Source organism: Nanorana parkeri, unplaced genomic scaffold, assembly GCF_000935625.1.
Source record: "Nanorana parkeri isolate BGI_ZX_2015 unplaced genomic scaffold, ASM93562v1 scaffold8, whole genome shotgun sequence".
Classification (NCBI taxonomy): domain Eukaryota; kingdom Metazoa; phylum Chordata; class Amphibia; order Anura; family Dicroglossidae; genus Nanorana; species Nanorana parkeri.
The window spans coordinates 3,354,016-3,380,997 of NW_017306276.1; the positions used below are offsets into that span (position 1 = coordinate 3,354,016).

Here is a 26,982-nt window from a genome sequence, read left to right on the forward strand (position 1 = left end):
TATTTTTACTTGCACATGATTGGCAGATGGAAGTCAGTAGAGCTTCTCTTCATTCATTAAGATAAGGGAAAATTCCTATACAAACTGAACAGCCTTTAGTAAACCAACCCCATTCTTTCAGCAAATACATGTTAGATGAGTACAAAGAGGTGACAACTACTGCAATTAAAAAGACTGACATGGCAGTTTAAAGAAGGAAAAGCATTAATTATTATGTTGGGACCTGAAGCTCCAGGAACAAAATGTGGTGGTGAAATAGTTTTAAGTTATCCAATGACAGATTAATCCTTTTACGTTGTCCATCATGTTTCCAGGCTGACGGGTTTGGATGAATTACGTACTGCTCAAAGAAAAAAAATAATTAAACTCTTCTAGCATTGTAAAAAAAATAATGTCCAGAAAGGGGTATGCCTAAGAGCTAAGTGCTCTCCTCGTATAATAACGAAGATGACCAGAAAAGTATGTACTTGTACGCTTAATTTCCAGCTGCAGGCGTTAAAACCTGCTCCTAACAGTGTTTTGTGGTAATGCACATGTGTTTAACATGCAATACTTACAAATTAACATGCGTTTCCTTAAGGCAGTCTGTTCATTTTCAGTGGGCTGCCAATATTCCATCACACATATGAATCCAAACATGCATATTTCTTTAACGCAGAGCTCCACGAGACACAGAAGGTTTACATTGCTGCACTACATGGTTAAATGCATTTATTTACTGGTGTGTTACTGCAATGCACTAGCAACAAGTGGCCCATATAACCTTTTACACTAAAAATAATACTTAGCAGGTTAGCATTTCGGAAATTGTATAATCATTACATTAAACAACAGGCAATAAGACGGGTAGTCAGTGTGAATGCCACTTTTTCTTTTCTATTGTAATTTATACACACTTATACACACATAAAAAAAATCACTGAGCCAATATAAAGCCTAATTGTAGTAATACTTTTTTTGGTTCATGAAACGAATGGCCTACATTTTACAGAAATGTCAAAATAAATGCCAACTCTTCACATAATTTTTCAAGTTAATTTTTATGATGTTAAAAGATGAGAAAACTGAGAAGATCTTTCTTTTATCATGTGTTTCTAAAATACATGTGCCTAATTTTCCAATATCTTCCAACAGTTTGCTTTTTTTATTTCCTAATTTACTTCTGTGGTGTACTCAGATAATATTATTATTATTATTATTATTATACAGGATTTATATAGCGCCAACAGCAGCGCTTTACAATATAAGGAAGACATTATAATCACAGATACACGCTATATTGTCCAAGGGGAGGGACAGATTTGAATGTGTAGTATGTAAAGCACTGGGTAAATTGTTGGTGCTATATACAGTATATACATGTAATACATAGATACATTTTGGTAAACGCCAGGTAAATATTGGAATGCAGTGCATATAGTAACTACAACATTTTTTTTTTTAACCTAATTATGGCTAGAGCGGGGAAAAAGTATAGACCAGATACAATTTTACTTTGCCATGCCACCAGGGGCATATCTACCGCTGGCAAATAAGGCATTTGCCTTGGGCGTCACTTTTCAGGGGGGCGGCAAAAATGCTGCCCCCCAAACGAGAGAGACAGAACCTCACCTTCCATTACCAGTATCGGCATCTATACCATTATCGGTGCCAATACAGGGCATTTTCACGAGTACTCATAAAAATACTTTTCTGTTTATAACAAAACACTTTAACCTCCCTGGCGGTAATCCCGAGTCTGGCTCGGGGTGAATTTTCCATACCAGGAGCGGTAACCCCGAGCCAGACTCGGGGCTGCAGAGAAAAGTGACAATTACCTTGTCCCTGCGAGCCCGCGGCGTCCTCTGCTGTACGCGGCCCGAAAATGAAACTAAAAGTCAGATGCCGGCATCTAACTTTTAGCTTCGTTTTCGGGTGTCACAGCCGGCGGGAAATTCAAAAGTGAAAAGTGAAAATGTATTTACAGGGGATCATTGTAAATCTATTGCCTGCAGTGCATTGGAAGTGTGTACACAATACAATGTAATCTCCTATGATTACACTTATGTATCAAACTATTTCACTTCAATTTTGTCCCTAGAGCTTTGTCCAGTGCCCTGCCTGACACTTTTTCACAACTTTAATAAATTAAAATATAATAAATAATTGTAAAAAATTATAATAAAATAATTTAAAAAATGGTCCAGTAAATGGGAATTCTGGGAATAATGTATTATAATATAATTTTTTAATTTTGTGTTTCAAACTTTATCATACCTGGGATGTCTACTGGACTCTTGTTTGGACAGATTTACGTGAGTTATTCCTAAGATTTACTAAGAATTGCAGGCCTACAATACATAACACCAAATTTCCATGCAAAAAATTGTACCGCTTTTGGTACAAAATTCCTGACATAATCATACCGCCAGGGAGGTTAAATGATATATTTTAGGGATGTCCTGATACCGATACTAGCATCGTTATTGGGACCGATACATGGCATTTTCACAAGTACTTGTGAAAATGCCCCGATACATAGCGCCGATGCTTGCACTGTTTTTTTGGTAGCTTCAGGCTACCCAGAGGTACTGCGCGTGTTGGGGTCCTCTGGGCAGTCTACCGGCCAGCTAAATTAGGACCTCACCTGGTGCGCCGCCCACCGGATCAGCACTGACACGCTGCTGCTCTCTCGCCCTGTGCTGACTACGAGAGGATGCGTGAGGCACATCGTCAGGCACCTCATGAGGCACCAGGGATCGGACAGCCATCATCGAGCAGTAAGTTAAACGGGGCTTGTGCTGGGTGGGAGTGTGAAGAAGCAGGGGATCATTGTAAATCTATTGCCTGCAGTGCATTGGGAGTGTGTACTGTATATGTACTACATATAGAGTACACTGCAGCAATAGATTTACAATTCTCCCCTGCTAATATGAATTGGTTAAATGACCCATAGTACATAATATCTAGTTGTACTATGCATCATTTAACCTATTCATGTTGTTCATGTTCCTTTCCTGTTCTAGTGACAACACACATTTTTAGATTTCCCCTCACATTTATTCCAAGTGACAGTTGTTCATTAACGCACATTTCCTTGGGTTTTGTTTCTTTAAAAATGCTCCTAGTACTGAAGAATCTGCCAGAAATCCAATGTGCTCCTAACCTGCTTGATCTGACAACACAAAGCCTCTGCTGCACTGAAGCAGTGTTGTCAGCTCTGTCTGAGTTATCTTGTATTGATATATGGGGGAGGTGTCCAGTAGTCCAAAGAGATGAACTGGGCAAGGTTGAAAACACTGCTTAGGATTTCAGTGCAGTAGAGGCAAAGTGCACAGGGAGTTTGGGGCTCACTGGATTTCTGTTAAGATCAACAGGTATTTTTCTGTGCAAGAGCATTTTTTAGAGCTAAAACATAGAGAAAGGCATGAATTGCAGAGATGTACTAAATATGATTTAGTTTTTTTTGTCCAGGCATACATTCTAAACACAAATGGCTATTACTTATCTTCTTACTTTATTTAAACTTTACGTATCACTTAAACTTTACCGATTAAAATGATGAAATACCTTTTTTTCATATACGCATTAAAACAGACCTTTACCCCCTTTTACTAAAAATCACATCAATATGCCACTCTGCATGCTGATATGAAATCATCTTACAGTGAATGAGTTTTAAAGCACCCCCTCCTTTCCCAGAACATTGATTGCTACAGGCACTGTATAGCTATTAATCCTCAAAGTTCACAGCACAAACACTGAAGTACTTCAAGCGTATTGTAAAATTAAATTCAAAAAGCTTTACAAGAGGTAGGTTGAAATGTATATTTTAATTTGCATTTTTTCCATTTCCTTATACAGCCAGTTCTTCAATCGCTAACTTTCCATCCATTTCTGTACCACAGATAGTCCTTGCTGTGCTGCCTATTCTGTTGTCTGAGTGTAAATAGCACTCTGTGGAACCATAGACATTGAGATTTGATACTACAAAGCTTAATTGTGTGAGCTGGCTTCTCTCCTTTTACATCTGAGATATAGAGGAGAGCAAGAGCTTTCCTGAAATATATTTGCAGCTACTCATGTAGATTATTTTATTTATTATAAGTATCCTTCACAGACCTGATAATCACCTCTAAACTTAATAAATAAAACAAGGGGGTGTTTTCCCATAGCCCTGAACTAACACCCAACTGGGGAAACATGCAATGAAAAAATGGAAGTTGAGTTGGAGAGCTAAGTGGCTCTGTCTAAATGTTACATTAAAATGTATATTGGTAGTCCATGAAAACAGCCGGATTTCCCACAAGGCCGCCAAGGCCCAGCCTCGGGGCAGCAGGGAGTAGAGGGGCAGCAGGGGTGTGGAATTCCTATCGTCCGACACCCAGGTGGGTAGTTTTTTTTCTACATTTAGCCCTGCTTTGGGTAAGCAGGGCTAAATGTAGAACGGGGAAGCTACTGCTTGTTTTGTACAAGTGATCTCAGTGATGTCGCCTAGATCGATTTTATGCAGCCTGCAGGTTAATAAGTAAAAAAATAATAAGATAGATAAATATTTAAGAAAGTAAAGAAAATAATAGGGAGGGAGCAGAGGGGCAGCAGCGGTGTGGAATCTCCCGACGCCCTAAATATGCAGTTCGGGGTGCCGGGCAGTAAGATGTTTTCTACATTTAGCCCTGCTTTAGGAAAGCAGGACTAAATGTAGTGTGAGGAAGCCACTTGTTTACAAGTGATCTCGGCGATGTTGCCAAGATCGCTTGTAATAAGACTGCAGCTGGTCCGTCCTCCCTCCACCGCCGAGTATCTCTCCTCGCTGGCCGCCGATGTTTTCAAGTTGGAGAGCGGCAGGGTTAAAACTAACCATGTAAACAGTGAGAGGAGAAGGAACTCCTCTCACTTGTCACAGGAGTTCCAGCACATAACTCCTGTATTGGAGGTGACAGGTTCAGTAAAGAGAACCTGTCACCTCCAAATGCTATCACCCAGGGGTTTGTTAGCTCCTGTGAGGTAGCAATAAAGTTAAGTGAAAAAAAATTGATTATAAAAAACATTAAAAAAGTAAAAAATAAGAAATAATAAATTAAAAAAATTAAAAGGTGATTAAAAAATAAATAAGAAAATAATTATAAAAATTATAAAAAATAAGATAAAAAATTATAAAAAATAAAAAAGTAAAAGATGATAAGATAAATACAAATTTCAAAAAATAAAAAATAAATAAAAATAAAAAATGCTTGATAAAAAAGTAAAAAAAAAGAAACAATAAAAAAATTAAAACTAAATTAAAACTAACTAACGGGCATTGAAGAACCTGGCCTTGGGGCAGCAGGGAGAGTAAATCTGGCCCTGCATACACAGCTTTATTTTTTTCGTTCAATCGCCAGTCTGAATGAGAAAAATAGAGCATATTCCTCCATCAACACTACGAGCAGATTCCTCCATCAACATGAGCATGTTGATAGAACAGTGGAAACTTTTCATGACCTCGAGGGCAAATCTTTCTGGATTCTACAATCAAGAAGGTGATTCGCTGAAACCTACTTCATGGGAGTGTACCAAGGAGAGAGAAAAAGGCCCTGGCATGTCTGAATGAGAGAATGATGGTGCTAGCCGAATGAAAGAGAACCCAGTTCCTATCCCTCCCCATTCAAATTCCCCCTCCCTATTGTTATTATATTAGATTTGATGTATATCCCTATTTGTAAATAAATCCAACCCCTATTTAAGATTTAGTTGTTCGTCATGAAATCAAGGCATCACAAAACTGCACATTCTGCAGCTATAGATACACTTCAAGGCATGTTGACAAAGAGTGAAAAACAAATGTGGAGGGAGGTGAGCTTCAGGGTGCGGATGAATTTGCATACGACAAGATCTATGTTTCCTTTCTCAAAATACATTTCTACAATTTGCCTTTTGTGCAGTGTTTTGTCTAGTAAGGGCACACAAGAGTTTTTACTGCCAAGAATTTTCTATCATTAAATATTGTTAAATAGATATTAAATATGGGGAAATCCACCCTGTCTTTTTATCATTGTAACCATTGTAATCGGGACAGAATATGATGGGAACATTGTACAGCTGTCACAAGAATCAGAAGATTAGGGGAAATCTTCAGATGGGGACACTTGATTTAGAGACAACTGTCCGTCTTTCTCCCACTTTGACTGCCTTTCGGCGATCTCTTTAGAGAAGCCTATCACTGAACTCTTTCTCAAATAATTAATCCCCTTACAGCTCCTCATGTATCACTTGCCCCTCCCTCTTGGATTGTAAGCACTCACGGGCAGGGCACTCATTACCATCTTGTCTTGAATTGTATTTTAATTATAATGTCTTCCTTATATTGTAAAGCGCTGTGCAAACTGTTGGCGCTATATAAATCCTTTATAATAATATTAATAACATAATAGGAGCTACTCTAAATTAGGAGAGATTTTATTTAAACTTTTTCTCTGTCTCCAGGACAGAAGGTGAAGGGAAATCAACACAGACAAAAAAAAAAAAAACTGACGGGGTCACTTAATGTCCCATACTCTATAGAAAGATAGTGGCTTTAGATTTACTTCAAGAATTTAGATGACTTGTATGGGTCTGACCAAGACATAAGCAGCAGTAATTGGGTCCTTCTGAACTCCAGGATTGCGGAAACAACTATGAATCATGATTGATGTAACAGAAGTGCTAGTGCAAGGGATTACATTCCCACAAATTCATAACTATAGCCTGGATGGGATATACAAGGGAATGTAAAAAAACATACCCTCTTTCTCCTTATCATGTGTCCCTTCCTAGTGTAAAAGATCCCCCCAATTGTGGTCTTTGAAAAGTGAAAGTATTTTGTGTGCATTTATCCATTCACCGGAGCAATCTTACATATATTTTTGTCTGCTATTAAGGAGTTCACACATGGTTATGCAGATTAGGTGGGAGTTATACATCACTTGTGAGATTCAACACAGGATTTTCTATATGTACACATTGTATGAGATGTACCAGCACGTTTGTTTTTTGTTTTTTTCACTATCATCAGCACAGGCATTTGGCAAAACAGGTGTTGTGTATGACACAAAATTGTGTATCCCTTTGTGACAATTTTACATTTTATACAATTTTTTTCACATTTTAGGAATATAATTTTTGAGTTTGAAGCGCAGTGCTATTTTCTTTTTTCCTACATATATTTGTGTCTGCTATTAAGGAGTGTGGGGCATCAACGTGAAACATAGGGGTCTATTCACAAAGCTGCCGAAGGATCTAACCGCAGCTTCGGCCGATCCTTCGGCTAGCTTCGGCCCCAGGACCCCTTCGGTTCAGTAGAACCGAAGGGGTGCTGTACGGGCTATTCACAATAGCCCGTACAGCTCCCGAACGTGGCCGAGCGGCTCAGTCGAGCCGAACGCATATGCATCGGCTCGGCCGTGCTGAAAGCCAAAGCTGGCCGAGCGGCTGCTTCTGACAGCTGGGCAGAGCCAGCCGTGATCTTACGGCTGGCTCCGGCCGCTTGCAGAGAGAGCAGCGTCCCTTGTTACCTGCTAACCAGGGACACTGATCTCCAAACAGCTAACTCTCCCTGGCGCCCCGGAGTCTCCTGCTCCCGGCCGCCAAGGAGATAAACACTGCTGTTTCTCTTTTTTCTTTATTCTGACACGGAGCGATGTCAGAATAGAAAAAAATAAAATAAAAATGTTTCCCATTGACTGAGTCGAACTCCTTCTGCACTTCGGGTCGGCCGAACATGCTGAGCATGTTCGGCCGACCCAAAGCCATGTGAAGCAAGCCGATGTATGGCTGATTTCAGCTGAACAGTGTTCGGCTCACTTCACTTCAGGTCGGTCATTCACTCGGCTGCCTACGGCAGCTTAGTGAATAGACCCCATAGACGGCAATGAAAACCATGCCAAGAAGAAAGATGAGTGGATGTGTAAATCCTATATGGATTGTTCCAACACTTCATTCATCCAAGTGCCAAGTGCATAGTGTGACTGTTTTGGTGGGAGGTTCATCCACAACTTTTTTTTTTTTTGTGAGTGGGATGTAGTGGGGAAAAATTTGAACCCCTGTTGAGGTAAACTCTGGGGCTTATAAAGAAATAGCCATCCAAGTGACAACTATTCCACTGGCTATTTTCAAATAGCCATCCAACAGCAACTATCTGTCTTTGTTTCAGATGTTCTTATAATCTGTATGGTGAAACCATTAATACATGACAGTAAGTGATGCAAAATCTCTCAACAGGGGTTCTATTCCTTTCCCTTCTATCCCCCAAAAAAGTTACGGGTAAATATGCATTTTAAACACTTGTGGTTTACATGGTACATCTATTAAATTAGTTAACAATCCAATTAGTGTACAACTAGAGCAGAGCACTAAATAGCAGACCAAACTAAACAGGTGTTTTATGCTATCAAAAACTAAAACAGAAAGCTTTGGCTAGCCATACTTTTAAATGAGGTAAATAGGTGGGGTTTTTTTAAATCTGCACCTATGCTGCTGTCAAAAAGTGCAAAATTCTGATGGCTAGAGAAATTGAGTGGAGGATATCACAGTGCGGTGTATCATTTGGAGTTTTTTAGTTGGGGAAGATACATTTGTATAGAGCAGACACCCAGGGGTGGAGAGACGATATGGCAGAGATCTGGAGCTGAGCATTGTGGGATTATGTGTGTTATGCTTTCAGAATAAGCAGTAGAAATAAAGGACAGAGTTCAAAAGCATACGGGAACGGGCAACCCCAAGAAAGGGTAGTCCAAGGGTTAACTAAAGGATGGGACAACCGGTATATTGAAGAATAGAAAATCCTTTATTCTTAATAAATAATCATGTGTATATACAGCCAAAAACTTACTGTCAAAAAATTAAATCAATGACACTACAATATACCGGTTGTCCCATCCTTTAGTTAACCCTTGGACTACCCTTTCTTGGGGTTGCCCGTTCCCGTATGCTTTTGTCTCTGCTAATTGATGGCTATGCATATGGTAGATAAACCGGTCGCAAGGGTAATCATTAGAGTTTGTTATCTCCAGGAGTGAAACATCCCCTTTTTTTCACAAAGGATAGAGTTTCCCCTAGGTGCTTTTTATGAACTAGAGACGGGTTGTGTCTCTGGCAGATACTGCATCTATTATACACAAATATTAGGTGGGTGTGAGAGGAATGTGTTCCTTCTAGCAAACTAGGGATGTTCAGATGCCAGTGGCGATACTTGGCATTTTCACGAGAACTACCAGGGTTGCAGAGGTTGCAGCGCCACCACTGTCCTGAAATCATTAGCCTGTATTGTTTTAGAGAAACTCTCACATGGCACTAAACAAAAATGTATCAGTAATTGGTATCTGTGAGTACGTGGACAAGTATCAGTAATTGTTTTGGAAAAAATGGTATCGGTGCATCCCTAATAAATAAATATATATATATATGTATATATATATATATATATAACAAATGAAACATTAAAACAGGGATGTACAAATCCCAGGAGCTGGAGTATACTTCTGGATATCCTTACTCGGTTGTCAGTTTTAGTTGGTTATTTACCGTAAGATTACTTTGTGGCGGCACATAGTAGATCACATGATGTAGCTGATCTAGTACAGAGTATTATGTAGTTTCCAGGTTTTGTTATATATATACACACACATTTTCCTGCTACTATTGGACTAGCTGATGCTGATGGAAACACGCTGGGTTCTTGGAGACAACGTTGTTACATTTTAATGAGTTTGGTGTTTAGAGGGTGAAATTGTGAAGAATTTTTGGGTTTTCTTTTTTGTTAATAATGTGCACCAGCTGCCATTAACCCTTTCTTTGTTGCTTTGCATGCTTTAGGTGAGATACACATCTGCACGTAAGTCTGATAATAAATTTTTTTAAAGTTGGGGTTCAATTGTGTGTTTATGTACACGTTATTGCTATACATTTTTTTAAAAATTTTGCTGTGATTTTCAGATTTTAACAATGTTTTTAACTCTGTATCGCTCTGTGCCCTTTCTTAGAAACCAATGTTTAAAGTGACACTAAACTCAGGAGTTAAATCTTAAAAAAGCATTCTAGTACCTCATATATTAACTAAGATGTAGCTAATTTGTGTATCACTCAGCTGTAGATCCTCAAATCATCTTTGAACTGGTGCTGACACTGTCCTTCCTTCTGGAGGGTGGCTACTTTTGTTCCCCATGGACACTCTGTGTGTAGTAAAGTAGCCACCGCTCCAACTCACTCCCGTGATGGACTACAATCTTATTACAAATTAGTAAACTAAATGTGAGATTGTAGTCTATCATGGGAGTGAGCTTGGAGCGGTGGCTACTTTACAACACACACAGGGACCATGGCGAACAAAACTAGCCCCCCTCCAGAAGGAAGGACAGTGTCAGCACCAATTCATGATTTGAGGATCAACAGCCGAGTGATACACAAATAAGCTACGTTTTTGTTAATAGTTAGGGTCACTTTTACATTTCAAATGGTCATACTACATTCTGTCTAGTAAGGGTTTCCTACATGCAAAAGAGAGCTATAGAAGGTTGAAGCCAAAACCGATATTATTAGAGAATTCTACACACAAGTTCCCAGCTCCACCTACATGCCAGCACCATGCTGGCAGGTGTAGAAATATATTTCCTTCAGGGATATCAATTTTACTGCTGCTTTCATTTATTTTTATATTATGTTGAAAGCAGCAGACAACGTAAGACCCTGTTAATTTGTTTCATTTTTTATCTTCTTAACTAGACATCCAGATAGATCACTTGCATCTATATGTACATGACAAAGAAAATTTTAATTTGACTTGGTTTCTTGAAGTAATGGTGATGTTTCAAACATGACTCATATTTCTTCTGCCCTATTATCTGGCTTATTTCAGAAGCTAAACTGTGCATTTCAGAGCTTACATCAGTTACTGTGAATGGATGTCTGGGAACAGCAGATTGATTACGCAGAAGGATAATGTATTTTGTTGATACAGAATTCACTTCAAAGTCACATAAGTGATGGCAGGTTGTACGTCATGTAGGACTGCAACAATTACCTCGTTAGGAAGGCAGAAAAAAAAATCCACAGGTCTGTCAGGTCCAAAGTTTCATAAATCCTGTCGGTTCTGTTCCAGAGGGGACAAAAGTACTTGTACTAGTATACTGTATCACCAAACATATACATTCTAACTTTTCTAAGCTTTATTTTAATGATATAGTTATTATGATTATTATTATACAGTATTTATATAGCGCCAACAGTTTGCTCAGCGCTTTACAATATAAGGAAGACATTACAATACAATTCAAGACAAGATGGTAAAGAGGGCCCTGCCCAGGAGGGCTTACAATCTAAAAGGGAGGGGCAAGTGATACATGAGGAGGTAGCCGTGTGGGGATGAATTGTTTGAGAAAGCGACAGTTCAGTGGTTAGGTTGAGGTTGGATAGGCTTCCTTGAAGATATGAGTCTTAAGGGATCACCTAAAGGCAATCAGAGTGGGAGATTGTCGGACAGGTTGGGGTAGAGAGTTCCATAGGATTGGAGAGACTCTAACGAAGTCCTGGAGGCAGCATGGGAGGAGTTGATGAGGCAGCTGGAAAGCAGAAGGTCTATTGAAGAACGGAGGGGACGGTTAGGGTAATACTTTGAGACCAGGTTTGAGATATAGCCAGGGGCAGAGTTGTGGTTGGCTTTGTAATTGGTTGTTAATATTTTGAATTGTATCATTTGGGCTATTGGAAGCCAGTGCAGGGATTGACAGAGGGGGGTTGGAGACACTGAGCGGTTGGTTAGCTGGATGAGCTAGGGCTAGCAGCTGCATTCATGATAGACTGAATGGGGGGTAGCCTGTGTAGAGGTAGGCCAATGAGGAGGGAGTTGCAATAGTCAAGATGAGGTATAAGAAGTGAATGGATGAGTAATTTTGTATTACATTGGTGAGGAAGGGGCGTATTGGAGATGTTATGAAGGTGAAGGCAGCAGGACCTGGATAGGGATTGGATGTGGGGAAGAAAGGTGAGGTCCAAGTCCAGGATGACACCTAGGACCTTGGCATGGGGGGAGGGCTGGATAGTTGTTAGTTTAGAACAAACAGTTCAGAGTATGGTGTGCCTCTGTATAACATTATGATAATTCCAGATTTCTTAGTGAGCAAAAAATAATAAAAACAAGATAATAATATTGTTGATTGATGTAGATGTTTTTTTTAAATATTATGTAATAAATGTGGAAATTGTTTTTGAGTTTTTGTAAATTAAATTAAATAAAAATATATTCTTGAAAAATAATAATAATAATAAAAAAGAAAAACAATGGGGATCACTAATAAGGGACCAACAGGAACACCTGAAATCCTTTTTAGGAATATTTTTCCATCTAGAATGAACAAGAGTGAATTCCATTATTCTGTTGTCTCTTGCCATGTACAAGAACTTCACATTTTTATGTTAACCCTGACAATGAATTTCTCTTATTTGCACCTTTTTGTTCTGTTAAATATACCATTGAACGAGTTTTGTTCCATGTCTTGATAAGTGCAAAAATATACCAGTTGATGCTTTCAGAGATCTAGGGAGCTCATAACCTCCTGTGTGATCTGGCTCTGCTGACTAATATCAATTAGCATTGTTCCCAGTGTTCTCTGTGAACTACAAAAAATCCCCCCCCTGCTATGTGACAAATGGGGAGACTGGAAGGTGTTCTGTAGTTCTAACATACTTTATGTCCTGCTTCTCTATAGATACAGTTCAGTGGGTGAAGATTGTCACCCTAGGATAAAAAGTGTGTTACTGGCATGACCACCAAATGCAAATACAGGAAAAAGGGCTTGAAAAAAGGAAACAAATGGTGCCATCACATCTGAGGACTGGTAAGCTGAATAGTTTTGATTTTGCTTTGTTTGGATTTAGATACATTTTGCTGCTGGAGGATGTACGAAGCATACTATGCACATAGATGGTGACCTCGTTTATGATTTGTCTTAAATGTAACCTGTCCTGTCAGGATATAAATTGGGATCAGGCATTTCTGATGCTTAGTCCCCGTTCACACCTAGGCGTTTTGTTGCTCAAAAGGTAAGTGCAACAGAACGCAAGACAAGGAATCCTATTCATTTCTATGGCCTCTGTTCACACCTGTCACTGGAAAAAGTGCATGAGCTACTTTTGGACAGATGACATGTTTTTTTGGTCCCATAGACTTCAATGGGAAACTTTGTGCAACAAAATGTGCGACAAAACACTCAGGTGTGAACAGGGGCGGATTTTGGAGCTGAAATCGCACTACAAATCGCTCAGTGTGAATGGGGTCTAAAGCCTGTGCATATCAGGTCTCAGTACAGCTGAGATGCACATTTTTTTTTGGGTCAAGGGTTCACAGGGTTGATTTACTAAGAAAGAAATGTTCTATTCGCGTAGTGAATAAGGTAGAGCTGTGATGACTTTGTATATCCAATAATGTGCAAAGAAATAAGCATGATTTTTGCTTGCATGTGATTGGATGATTTAAAATGAACATAGCTCCAAAAAAAGTTAAAGCATTTCCAAACCAAAAAATAAAAATGTCATATACTGCAGTTGACCAGTGTTTAGATGTGGTAGCTGACTTTTCTTTTTTCAGTCATTCTTTGTTTTATGTTTACTCAGTGATTCTGCCAGAAATGCATGAATTATCCTAAGGTGACACTAACTGCCTGGGTTGTAATGTGGAGGAGCAGCATTGTCCCCAGGACAGGAAGTGTTTTAGGACTAAACCTCCCCCTCTCCTCTTCAGCCCTAGGAGGGAGATATTCTGTAGTGTACACAGATAGATGTGACAATGATAACTGATAATAATCTGCAGGGACAAAGTGCAAAACAAGCTTGGTACGGTGGCTACTTTACAACACACACAGGGACCAAGGGGAATAAAAGCACCCTTCTCCAGTGTCAGCACCAATTCAGAGATGATTTGATTATCTACAGCCGAGTGATACACAAATAAGATACATTTTTGGTAATGGTTATGGTAATTAAATGCATTTGTAAGGTTTAACTCCTGAGCTTAGTGTCACTTTAATTAACATTGTCTTTGTTACATGAACAGTGTCTACTTCTTTACTAAATCAAACCCGTTATGTTAGAAGAAAGGAAGGATAATAATGACAGACATCGAGTGTGAACCTCCAAGTCAGCAATAGTAGCTCCCACTTCCTATGCTGGCAGCTGTTTTAATAAACAAGTCTATGTGAATCAGATTTCCCTTTCTTTGTCCATCTGTCATATTTCCTTGCAAGTTTGATCTGATTAATGGCTATGGGCATCATAAAACAATTTATTCGTATGATAAATGATCCTGACTGAACAGATCATACTTCATACTAAGGATTAATAAGGTTGATAATCTTTCATCATCTACTAAAGACAAATACATGGGCCATGGGATGTCCTATCACCTGCATCTTGTGTTTGATGTGCTTTTGCTGGAGGTGATAGGTCTATAATACATTCTATACATGGGCAGCAACATTAGTAATAATAATATTCAGGCAGTTTTCCTTTTTTGCAGACCAGTTTTGCAAATTGTCCATGTTTATAGTAAAGTATCCTATAGTAAACATACTTGAATAAGCTGTACTGCAAAGACATATATCACAACTAATAGCATTGTCTTTAAAGTCCAACTCTGGGCACAGCCCACCTTCCTCGAGTCACCTTTGTGTAATTTTTGCTTTTCTTTTTTAAACTTACCTTTGTCTGAAGTCTTCAGGCCATTCGCTCTCTGCAACATTACACTACACTGCTCCTAATGGGGAAGATCCATTAAGCCCTGCACTCACAATATGTCCTCAGTCTTCCAAGTTGAATGATGCTGGCCAACAACATTCAACCTGAAAGAATGATGGCATCTAGTGGTGGAATGGGATTACTGAGACAGCCTTAGAAAAGAGGAGAGTATTGCAGAAAGAGAACAGTGGCTAGAACGCCTTTAAAAATGCAAGGAGTTGGCCTTTACCTTGTATTTTGTAGCTTATGTAATAGCTATGCTCCATGATACTTTAGTAAAAGTGCTTTAGGTAACACACAATATACAGGCTTAGTGCATAATATTTATTTTAAAACATCCCCTGCCTTGCAGCACTAAGGGTCCCCGGTTCAAATCCCAGTCAGGACACTGTCAAGGAGTTTGCATGTTCTTCCTGTGCTTGCGTGGGTTTCCTCCAGGTACTCTGGTTTCCTCCCACACTCCAAAGACACACTGGAAGGTTAATTGGCTCCTGTCAAAATTGTCCCTTGTATGTATGCATGTGAGATAGGGACATTAGATTGTAAGCTCCTTCAGGGCAGGAACTGATGGGATCTTGTCTTGATTTGTATTGTGATTGTAATGTCTTCCTTCTATTGTAAAGCGCTGTGCAAACGTTTGCCGCTATATAAATGCTGTATAATAACAATAATAATAATAATTGAGCAACCATGTAAAGCACTGCGTACATTGGCTGCACTATACTGTATAAATACCTATGATGATAATTATAATAATAATTAAAAATGAACCATTTCCTGTAGTCTCCCCATTCCTCAGCTGGTAGAGGGAAAAGTAGTGAAAAATGAATACCTTATTGGCCGGATGAGAGGAGGTACAGCATATAAGTAAAACTCCTGCACAGCATGATAGGGTGATAAGGTCAACCTACCCACAGCATAAGGAGACTAAGCTATAGTATTTACTGCTGGAACAGGAGGACATGTTGGGGTAATACATGAATCCACTGCACCCCTCCCCTACCTATTAACCTGATGTGGCAGAAGACAGCACAGAATTACCATCTACCTGCCACTGGTTAGGATGAGGAAAGGCACATAATTGGACTCTTCTGGACAACAAGGGAGGGAGACACCCAGTCTCCTGGGTAAGGACTGGGAAAATAATTGAAAGTGCTGGGTTTCTACTCCAGCTACTATCATGGCACCTGAAAAGACAGGTTGCAAGAACCTTGTCATTCTCAACACTCTCAGGGCTTATCAAAATACCAAGCACAGACAGCTGTCAGGGGAGAGTAAACAGCTTCCTACTAACAGGAGATTGGCATACTACTACTCCTTGTTAGCACATCAATCAAAATGGATCAAGACACTTTGTTTGTTGGTGTCACAGCTTTGTCCCTCCATGTCATATCCAATTAATTTAGCCTTATAAATAGACAGTAGAACATTTTGCAGAAAATATAAGGTTGGCTAACTGTCAAAATAATATTTCCATATTTTCAGATTCCAGTATCAAGATCCTAAAACTTACAGCAGCATACTCATCTTGTTCTTACTGTAAATTTGAAATGAAATGTATGAAATGACAATACACCAAAAATAGAGCTTGGCTAAGCTAAACCGGCTCTTAATGACATTTACACACGTATGCGGAAAAGTATTAAGATCTTGGCAGAAGTGGTGATAGCTGACTTTTCTATGGTGAGTAGTGTTACTATAAACTTTTACAAATCAAGGATCTTATATACAGAATAATAGCCAAACAGGATAAGACCAAAGTGCTTACCAAAGTTTATACATATTAAGATATCTTGTCAACTAAGAGATTTATTTTATGGACTGAGTAAATCCAGTATTAATGTATTCAACTATTCACTGAATGTTGTAGAAGCCGATTATGAAGTTGATTTATGACAAATGTGCAATTAGGGCAAAACAGCTGTGCATGCCCTCATAGGAATTCAGTCTACATTATGGATTAATATATATTAATTATACATATAAATTATGCATTCAATATTAGAATTTGGTTAAGAGAGGTGAATGTTAATGAATGAATGTGTTTGTGGCAAATTTAATTATTGCTTTTATACTAATACAGCAAAGGTAATTAGACCAGAATTTACTATCAAATCAATTCACTATTAATAACCAGACTTTGATTAATTACTGAAGGGGTGAACATGTCTGTGAATAGCTTTGTTGAACTTGCTTTGTATGTGTTTAGTTATTATCAAATTATTTATTAGCATCTAGGGTGACATTGATCTTTTATAAAAAAAAAAAACAACAACCCCCAAACTACTTCAAAACCTTGCAGAGAGTTATTTATTTTACTCAGCACACTTCCTTTTGACTTATTTTATTAATGGATACAGCAACCAGCCTATACTTAGCCTGAAATGGATGATCACATAATTTAATAGACTGCACTCATCTACAGTGCAAATACAAACACAACATTACATATATCGGGTTCAGCTAAGTTCAAAGAACTTTTCCATATGTAACAACAAAGCTGCTAAAAGAACACTTAAAACAAAACAAAAAATCCTGTAGTAAGTTTTGCTATGCAATTTGGTTAGAAACCTGTGCCCATAATTTGCTTTGGCATGTCCTTCTTGAAAATAAAAAAACATACTGTTTCATTATATTTTTCACCCTCACGTCTCCAAAAGCCCTCTCACCATCACCGATTTCCCTCTATGATACAGTATAATTGCAGAACATGCAATCAGATTATTGGACACTTCTAGAAGTGTCTGATTATGAATCTCCACACGCCTGCTGAATATTTATTTAAATGTTAAATTCTGGTAATCTGATGCTCATATTAAAAAAACAAACAGTGACCATTTTTCATAAATAATTCTTAGCAAAAAACAAAACAAAACATGGGAATGCTATTTTGAAGAAAGGGACACATAGGATATTTGCTTCACACTGAATAGAATTCCACTTTACGGACTTGACAATGAACCCTATCTCAGCCCCCTGACACCCCAGTAGGGTAAGGGTTCCCTTGATAAAAAAAAGAAACAATTATTTTTTGTTACAATTAGTTTTGATTATGCAGTATATATATCCACATATATATATAGATAGATAGATAGATAGATAGATAGATAGAGATATAGATAGATAGAGAGAGAGATAGATAGATAGATAGAGATATATATATATATATATATATATATATCTGCATCCTATGAACATGGTGCTTTCTTCCCAAATTCTGCAATGGTAGAAACTTCAGAAAATGCAGTATATACGGGTAGCACAATTTTTTTAAATGTTCTCACAATTACTGAATAAACAAATTCCCTCTATTTGGAAATCAGACCCACGAGGATGCTGAGGGTCCACAGATGTGATTTTAGCTTTCCGACCACTAGCCTTGACTATGGATAGTTTAGGTGGAAATCTAACATTTTACTTTGATCTATGTTAGTATGCCAACAATAATGACCTTTTGCCTTGTACATATTGGAAAGGAGAATAGAATACATAATTCCAGTTTATTTCTGCTAATACCCTTTGTGTAATTATCAGCCGTGGATGTTTGACCAATGTCTCCACATGACACGTATCGACTGTCTAGGCACAAATGTCACACAGCGACATATTACTTTGAATAATACAGTCGTCTGCACTTTGTGCCCAGCATAGTAGGTCAGCGCTCGGGAGTAAAATGTTACACTACTTCCATGTTCATTTATATGTTTGTTGGCACTTCCCTTCTGACTATGGATTTTTATCTCTTAAGGCTTACAACATTCAGCCACAGCACATTGACAAATACATCTTCAAAATAACTCAAAGGGATTTAAGAAGAAAACAACATCAAAAGGTATAATAGTACGTTTTCCTGGCAACACAGTTTTCCAAGGTTACAGGAGTAGTACATCATTCAAAATGAACTGAAATGTGACTCATTCAAAGATCTGCATATGGTGGTATAGTATCTTAACTAACTAACCCCTAACTAAAAAATATAAGTTTTTTTGTTAACCCTAGTAGAAAAAATACTCTGCAAAGTTATTACTATATCATAATGTCTTATTAAGTTAATATTATGCTAAATCTGTCAACATTATGCACATAAAAAGAAAGATTAAAGGCTAAAATCAATCCCAAAGCGACATCTCAACATTTATAAAAATCCATAAAACGCACATACTGTTTATATGTATATAATATATAACAATATATCGATATCTATTGATCTATCTATCTATCTATCTATCTATCTATCTATCTATCTATATCATTCACTCATGACATTGCATGGAACTTCATGACATGGTAAAATTATAGTCAAGCTGTTGCTGATAAAATTTGCATACTATTTGTCATTTTTATGACTAAGCATCATTGCATGATATTATTGCTATCTCAAAAACTGAGAACCCCCATGGTGTGAATGTAGCATCATGAATTGGATCATAAAAATAGTTTATCTCTAGAAACTGGTTATTTACAGGCAAAAAATGATTGTACCCACAGCTCCATGTAAGTATTTCTGTCTACTCCTTTCCTCATGCTGCGTAGAGAAAAAAGCTTATTAAAATATGTTGTGCATGCATGCATGCATGCAAAAAAAAAAAAACACAACACAACTTATCAAATGAATCCTAGATCCAACATTCATTGAACACAGTTTGTGCACAGTATTCTATATGGTCATTTTCATTCTGTTTGCAATAGTTAACTTTAAGCAAACATTGACGTCAGCCCAAAAATATTATACTGGTTATAATATATAGAGCAAATTGATACAACATTTAATCGTTTTCCAATAACATTTTCAATTACTTATATGTTTTAACCATATCAATCCAGTGCTAACAATATTTATGCTTACTGAAGCAAATCTAATGATTAGTACGTAACATTTAAATGAGAATGACTAATAACACTGTGAAGGCTCATTAGCATTGGAGCGATATTCCAGCTAAATAGGGAATAACTAACCTGACCTCAAAACATACTGGTTTAACCTCTGTGAATAATGCACTTTTAGGTGCACAGCTACGATTGTAAGCCCTGCAGTCTTTTGAGTTAAAGAAGAGTGACACAGCATAGATCTTACCTTTAATATGTAGGAAGAGAATCAGCTGGAGGAAAAGAGCCATCGTAGTGACCAAGGTCTGAATTCCAGCTAAGAGCACAAGGTTTACAGGCATTGAGTTGTAGTTATGCTTCCTTAGATACCTCAGAAGCTACTCTGATACTAAGAAGCCCAGTGCAGCCAGCTCACATTGCAGAGCATGCTCAGATGACACAGTTCGCAGCTACTGAGGCAGATTTTGCTTGGCAAAGTGATGCTCATTACGCTGTTCTGTAAATGACAGCAAGGCTGACTTTTGTGTGCTAGCCTTAACACGACATATTTAAGTCAAACTCGCTGATTTCACATTATGCTCATTCCAACAAAGGAGATTATACATCTGCTAGTGGTAATGAGCGTGCCTACATTTTAGGCTGTCATGGTAATAATGTACTATCAGCATTGAACTGGAACTTCATCTTTTGTAGCCTGGAAAAAGTTGGACTCACATACCATCTATCAGCACTTTGTCTGATATATTCTAATACTACAGATGTGTGTTATTTTGTTGTGGCTTTTTTTTCCTCTTGCAAAAAAATTGTATTAGATGTCTGTTCTTGCATTTTGTCCTGTGTTACATATGAAAAATAAAGCACATGGTTTATTCCATAATAAAACAGCAAAGTTTACAATATGCAAAACTTATTGTATACTGAAATAACCCCTCCATAACCACCACGGACAATGATTTTATACTATGGGGGCTATTCACAAAGCTAGCCGAAGGATCAGCCGTAGCTGCTTTTAAAAACGGCCGTCAGGGGGCTCTTCACCGGCCCCCGATAAATGAAGCCTCCGGCCGGCGGTGCAGTGGCTCCCTCCATCCGCCGCCTCTCTGCCACTTGCGGCTCTGTAAGCGTGGATTAAAGGGCCAGGATAGCTGGATCAGGCAGACGTGACCCTCTAATCAGGCACTGTAGAGGGCCTCCCATGGGGGAGTGAGCGGCCGCCGAGTACAGAGCCGCACCAGGCAGCCTCCACTGGCCACCACTGAGCCCCCCCACTAGCCACCAGGGAGCCTCCACTGACCACAGTGGAGCCTCCACTGACCACAGTGGAGCCCCCACTACCCACCTGGGAGCTACCATAGAGCCATCACTAATTATTAGGGAGCCCCCACTGGCCACCACAGATCCCGCACTGAACAGCAGAGAGCCCGCACTGTCCACGTAACAGTCCGCATTGGCCACCTGAGAGCCTAATTAGGGACCCGCCTCTGCTGCACCCACACACACCCGTGAAACTCTCTGGACCCTTGGTGAAAGCCCGCACGACCCTCCTGAGACCCTGGAGACATCGGGCGGCGAACCTAGAGCAACAGAGTATTTAGCTTCATATTATTCTGTATTTCTGGGATTTGTAGTCCTCTATAGCTGATGTCATTCTGCATTGCTGTATAATGGTATTGCTGGGAATTGTAGTTCTCTATAGCTGTTGGCATTCTTCATTGCTGTATAATGTATTGCTGGGATTTGTAGTCCTCTATAGCTGATGCTGTTCTGAATTGCTGTATAATGGTATTGCAGTTCTCTATAGCTGTTTGGTAGTCATTATTGCTGGGATTTATAGTCCGCTATAGCTGATGGTATTCTGCATTGTTGTGTAATGTATTGCTTGGAATTGTAGTTCTCTATAGCCAAAGCCATTCTGCAATGCTGTACAATGTATTTCTTAGATTTATTGTCCTCTATAGCTGGTGGTATTATTCTACATTGCTGTATAATGTGCTGGGATTTGTAGTCCCTCTACAGCTTGGAGTTGGTGGCAGAACTACCAGGGTCGCAGCAGTTGTACACGCACACAGCACTGACAAGGCATCCCTCCACTACCAGTGTACTTTAATTTTCCTCAACCGATAAATTTCTCTACCGCGTCTCTTCCAGGTGCGCATGTCATGAAGAAAGAGGGTCATGAAAACAGCTGATTCCGATGACTCGGCCCCACTGGAAGTGACACAGTTGAGAAAATGTATAGGGTCGAGAAAAATTATAGAACACTGACATGGACACTGTCTGGCCCCTCCCACTATCTTTCCACAGCTCACAGCCCAAAAGCATGGACAGCCAGCGGCGGTCTACAGTGGGTGAGAGTGCCTAAGTAGCGGACATGAAGCGGAGTAAGGCCAGAACCATGTAGGGAGCCCATTGGGAGGAGAGCACCATCCCCCAGCCAGTCGTCCCTTTCATGGACCTACTAGGAGTCCTCACATCACCCGACCATTCACACTACCGTTACTTGGATGGCAAAAGTGGTAGACAGGGGCGGGGAGAAGGCAGGGAAGAGGCAGAGCGGCAGGGGGGCCAAGTTGCTGCACCATGGGCCTCTGGGTTGTACTTGCCCCTGGGCTAAAAGTTGCCAGTCAGCCCCTGCTCTCTATCCCTCTCCTCTTTTGAAACCCACTGTATTTCGCTGTGGATTGCTGTTATATACTGGCCACCTGGACCGGTATCTCGCTTTCTGGATGACTTCTCTGCCTGGCTACCCTACTTTCTCTCCTCAGAAATACCCACTATCATTATTGGTGACTTTAACATTGCTACTAACATTAAACACCCCAGCCTCTGCTCAATTTATTAACCTAACCTTTTCTTTTGATCTAACACAATGGTCAGACACTCCTACTCACTCTGATGGTAACATACTAGATCTTGTTTTCTCTTACATATGCACTCCTTGCAACCTCTCCAACACCCCTTTTCCAGCTCTCAGACCACAACTTTGTCAGTTTCACCCTCACCCTATCCCCAACCCTGAATCCACCTACACGGCACACTGTCACCCGGAGAAACCTTTGCCACCTCGACCCTTCTCTTCTCTACTCTGCTACTGACTACCTCTATGACAAAATCTCACCCCTGTCTTGCCCTGACCTGGCTATTTCTGTCGACAACAGCTCACTATCATCCTCTCTAGACACTGTGGCTCCCCTCACTACACGCAGACTTAGACCACGACCACTACAACCGTGGCAAACAAAAGAAACCAGACATCTAAAAAGGCATAGCCGCGCTCTTGAACGACTGTGGCGAAAAACTAGGCTTCTGCAAGACTTCACCCTGTGGAAAGTTGCGTCACCTACAACTCTAACCCCTCCCCTCCTCTTCCTCTCTCTGTAGGGGTCCCCCAAGGCTCTGTCCTTGAACCCCTTCTCTTCTCTATCTACACCTCCTCCCTTGGTCAGTTAATAACCTCACATGGCTTCCAATACCATCTCCATGCTGGTGACACTCAAATATATCTTTCTACTCCACAACTCACTCCCTCAGTGTCCTTCCGTGTCACTAATTTACTTACTGACATATCGGTCTGGATGTCACAACACTTCTTAAAACTTAACCTTTCAAAAACTGAGCTCTTGATATTTCCTCCACCCCGTGCACCTTCCCCCAACTTTTCCCTTGAGATTGTTAACACAACTAATCAACCCTCCTTACCATCTTGTCCTGAATTGTATTGCGATTGTAAGGTTTCCTTATATTGTAAAGCGGTGCGCAAACTGTTGGCGCTATATAAATGCTGAATAATAAAAATAGTGGTTAGCCCTTCTAACTTGCAGCACTGGGGGTTCCTGGTTCAAATTCAGGACACTATCTGCAAGGAGTTTGCATGCTCTTCCTCTGCTTGTGTGGAATTCCTCCAGGTTCCTCTTACACTCCTAAGTTATCCTGGAAGGTTAATTGGCTTTTGTGAAAATTGGCCCTGTATGTGTGCATGTGAGATAGGGACTTTAGACTGTATGCTCCTTGAGGGCAGGGACGGACGTGAATGTGCAAAATGTAAAGTGCTGTAAAGTGGACCAAGTGCAGGGGTGGACTGACAACACATGGGGCCCCCGGGCAATATAAGATTATGGGGCCCCCTTGTGCTCCGCCCATATAATAAACCTTAAAAATACATTCAAGTACCTCAACTATTAACATAAATGTATCTTATTTGTGTATTTGTGTATTATTAAGGGCCCAGTCATACCATCAAGAATACGTTCCAGTGCGTTCAGGCTCTAGAACACACTGGCGGTGCATTGAACTCAATGGCCCCGCAGCCCGCTGTGCCTGCGTTCCGATACAATGCGATCTGCCAAAAATGCTGCAAGCATGCCCCTCCCGCCCCAAAACAAAGTGAGCCGGCCAGGTTGCCTTCCAGTGCGTTCCAGAGGCTGAATGCACTCTTGATGGTGTGATAGGGCCCTCACCCTCTATACTCTCCATGACCTCCACAGAGTCAGTGATAGATCCAGCAACAGTGATTTTCCATTATTTGGGAAGTGTGCGGGGCTGTCTGTGTGTGGGATTGTGAATGGTTGTGGACAACATTGTCAAAGGTTTTTAATGGGAAGATGGAATATGAACTTTCACTTTTTTGATGTTTGATTTTTTCTATTAAACTTTTCCATATTAAAATCACTAAGGCCTCCTTCACACCAGATGCAGTGCGTTTCGGCCCGACTCTGGTCAGAACGCACTGACTCGCATTGCGGCCGGCCTACTTTTTTGTGGGGCAGCAGGGGGTGTGGAGGGCCATTGAAGTGAATGGCACCGTAGCCACGCCCTCTGGCCACAATGTAAATGGCCGCACGGGATCGCAAGGCACATTATGCCTGTAGTCAAAATGCTGCAAGTACTATTTTGCTTGCACCGGACCACAGGCATAATTTTATTTTGGGGATTTTTATTTTTTTATTAACGGGGTTGTCAAAAACTTTTGTTTCATTTATTTGAATTAAAGGATTGTTTCCTTTAAGTGTGGGCTCTTTATTTACTTTTTACTTTAACTCTTTAGTGAATGAGTAGGGGTACAAGTACCCCTTACTCATTCACAAGGGGGGGGGCACAGCATCTGGGTGCCCCCTTTATTAAAGGGGGTACCCTGATGCAAATAAGCCCCCCTGCCCACCGACCCCCACAACTACCAGGTCAGAGTTGTGGCAGAAGAGGCCCTTGTCCTTATCTACGTGGGGACAAGGTGCTTTTCCAGGGGAAACCTAAGGGCATGTGGCCTGGTATGGTGCAGAGTGGGGTGTCGAGCGAGCGGCTCGGATTAGGGGCCAGTTGGGAATTTTAGGGGGCACCCCAAGTTCCCCCCCCATTTTTTTAGGGTGGGCCTCCCCCTTAAAATTCCTACCAGACCTAAAGGGCCAGGTATAACTTTTTGGGGGAATCCCACACACTTTTCTTTTAACTTGGGGTCCCTCCTAACTTTCCTGCCAGACCTAAAGGGTCTGGTATGGATAGGGCGGGGGACTGCACGCTGTTTTTTTTGTTTTTTTTGGCAGAACGTTCTCCCCGCTTTGGCTGGCTCAACCGAGCTGCTGGGCTGCCTTCAGCTGCTGTACGGGCAATTGTGAATAGCCCGTACAGCAGCCCTTTAGTTCGGCTGAACCGAAGGGCTCTGGCGGACAAAGTGAGTCAAAGATAAGCCGAAGCTACGGCTGGATTCTTCGGCTTCTTAGTGAACAACCCTCATAGTTTGTGATTTATTCTTACAGTTCCTTGATGACTCTCATGTACATCTTCTAAAAGGTGCTCTATCAAGACCTCTAGCACTAGTAAGCAGTAAGATAAATTAACAATATAGCCATCAATTAAGGACAGTTCATGTCTAGTCGTAGAACAAGTTTAATTTATTTTCTAAGCTTCTTTGTAGAATGTTTTTAATTGCACTTGTACTAGGCATGCAAGACAAGCTTGTTCTAGTAATTTCTTATGTTCTTGGAAAACAATTTCTCTTGCCGAGAAGAGTACGCATATTTATTTCTGACACATTAGTTTGACATCTGACCACCGTTTAATTTTATGTACAATGTTCTTTGCACAACACAGTGATTAATCTTTAGACACTGGTAACATTGAAGCAATTGGATCTGTGGAGACAAGACCATCCTATAATTGTAGATTTAGTGCAACAGAAAGATCCCTGCCCAGTATGGTGGTGGCATTCTTTACAATGTAGAACTGAGTTTGCTCTGAGGTATTTGACCATTTTCAGAGTAGGTGCAGTAAGAGGTTCATTTCCAAAGAACTTCTAGTACAATGGTCGCCAACCTTTTGGACCTCACGGACCACTTATATTCATAACTTTAAATGCTGCGGACCACTAATATGAATTTTTTAAAAATATTAGGGCTGGTAATGATTAACATTTTCCTGTTCGATTAATCAAATTTTTTAAAATCGATTAATCGACTAATTTTGATTATTTATAACGCACATACAGAGGGGGGTCTCACCAGAGCTTTGAGGGGGCCTCACCAGGGTAGCAGGGCTCGGTGGGGTCTAACCAGCCTTGTTAGAACAACAAGAGGGCGCAAAAGGAAAAGGCCTGTGAGGAGGATCAGGATGTCCAGAATGTATGTTGAATGGCGGCAGCCTCAGGCAATATATCAGCCACCCCTAAAAAATATATATTCTCATATTTTTTGTTTTCTCATATATAAATATATTCTCATATGTATGTGGCCAAAGAGACAACGATAACTAGATAACTATAGTTCTTTTATATGTTCTTTTTTGAGACTATCACTCTTCTTAATGAATTGCACCACCAGAAGAACAGCAGCTTAAAGACTCTCCACAGGGGGGGAAACAAGTGAGTTCAGACCTTAGTTTAAATACTAGGTCCATCCGTTACTTATTTACAAAGAACTGTTATTTCGCTTGAAGTACTCAGCACCATTCACCTTTTACATGGATATTTGGAAATTATCATATAGCACCTACACGAATTGTTTGGTTTACGGCATGTATAGCTTATAATCTTATTTACAGTTTTACTGGTGCTTTATGGACTTTTGGAATTGACTGCACAACACACAAGGTTTGCTAATTGACATGTTCACTGATAACTTATAAGGCATATTATTATTCAAAACTATAAAACATCTGGCCGCATTCTATATGTTACTAGAAACTTTTTATCATTCAAAATCACACAGCTACCAAAGTGTTTCACCCAGCACTGGGCTTAAATGTAGAGTTGACTTGAAACGCGTTAGAGGGAGAACCTGAGGCTGGACTCTGTGTAACTGTATGATTTTGAATAAAAGAAGTTTGGTCAGAAATTTGCAGAAATCGTAAATCTCGATTTTGCTAGATTCGCCTCGAACCTATGGTAGCGTCAAACCCCAATCTCATCCCTACTTACCAGCAAAATGCTAAAATGCGATAAAGGTT

General features: G+C 40.0%; 1 protein-coding gene across 1 annotated transcript in view; it reads right to left on the reverse strand.

The window, feature by feature from the left end:
• RXFP2 (relaxin/insulin like family peptide receptor 2) overlaps positions 1-2,750 on the reverse strand; it is a 183,440-nt gene extending 180,690 nt beyond the window's left edge. The window contains 1 exon segment of the mRNA XM_018554056.1: positions 2,627-2,750. Within this exon segment, the coding sequence (XP_018409558.1) occupies positions 2,627-2,750 (124 nt within the window).
• Between the last annotated feature and the right edge of the window lie 24,232 nt (positions 2,751-26,982).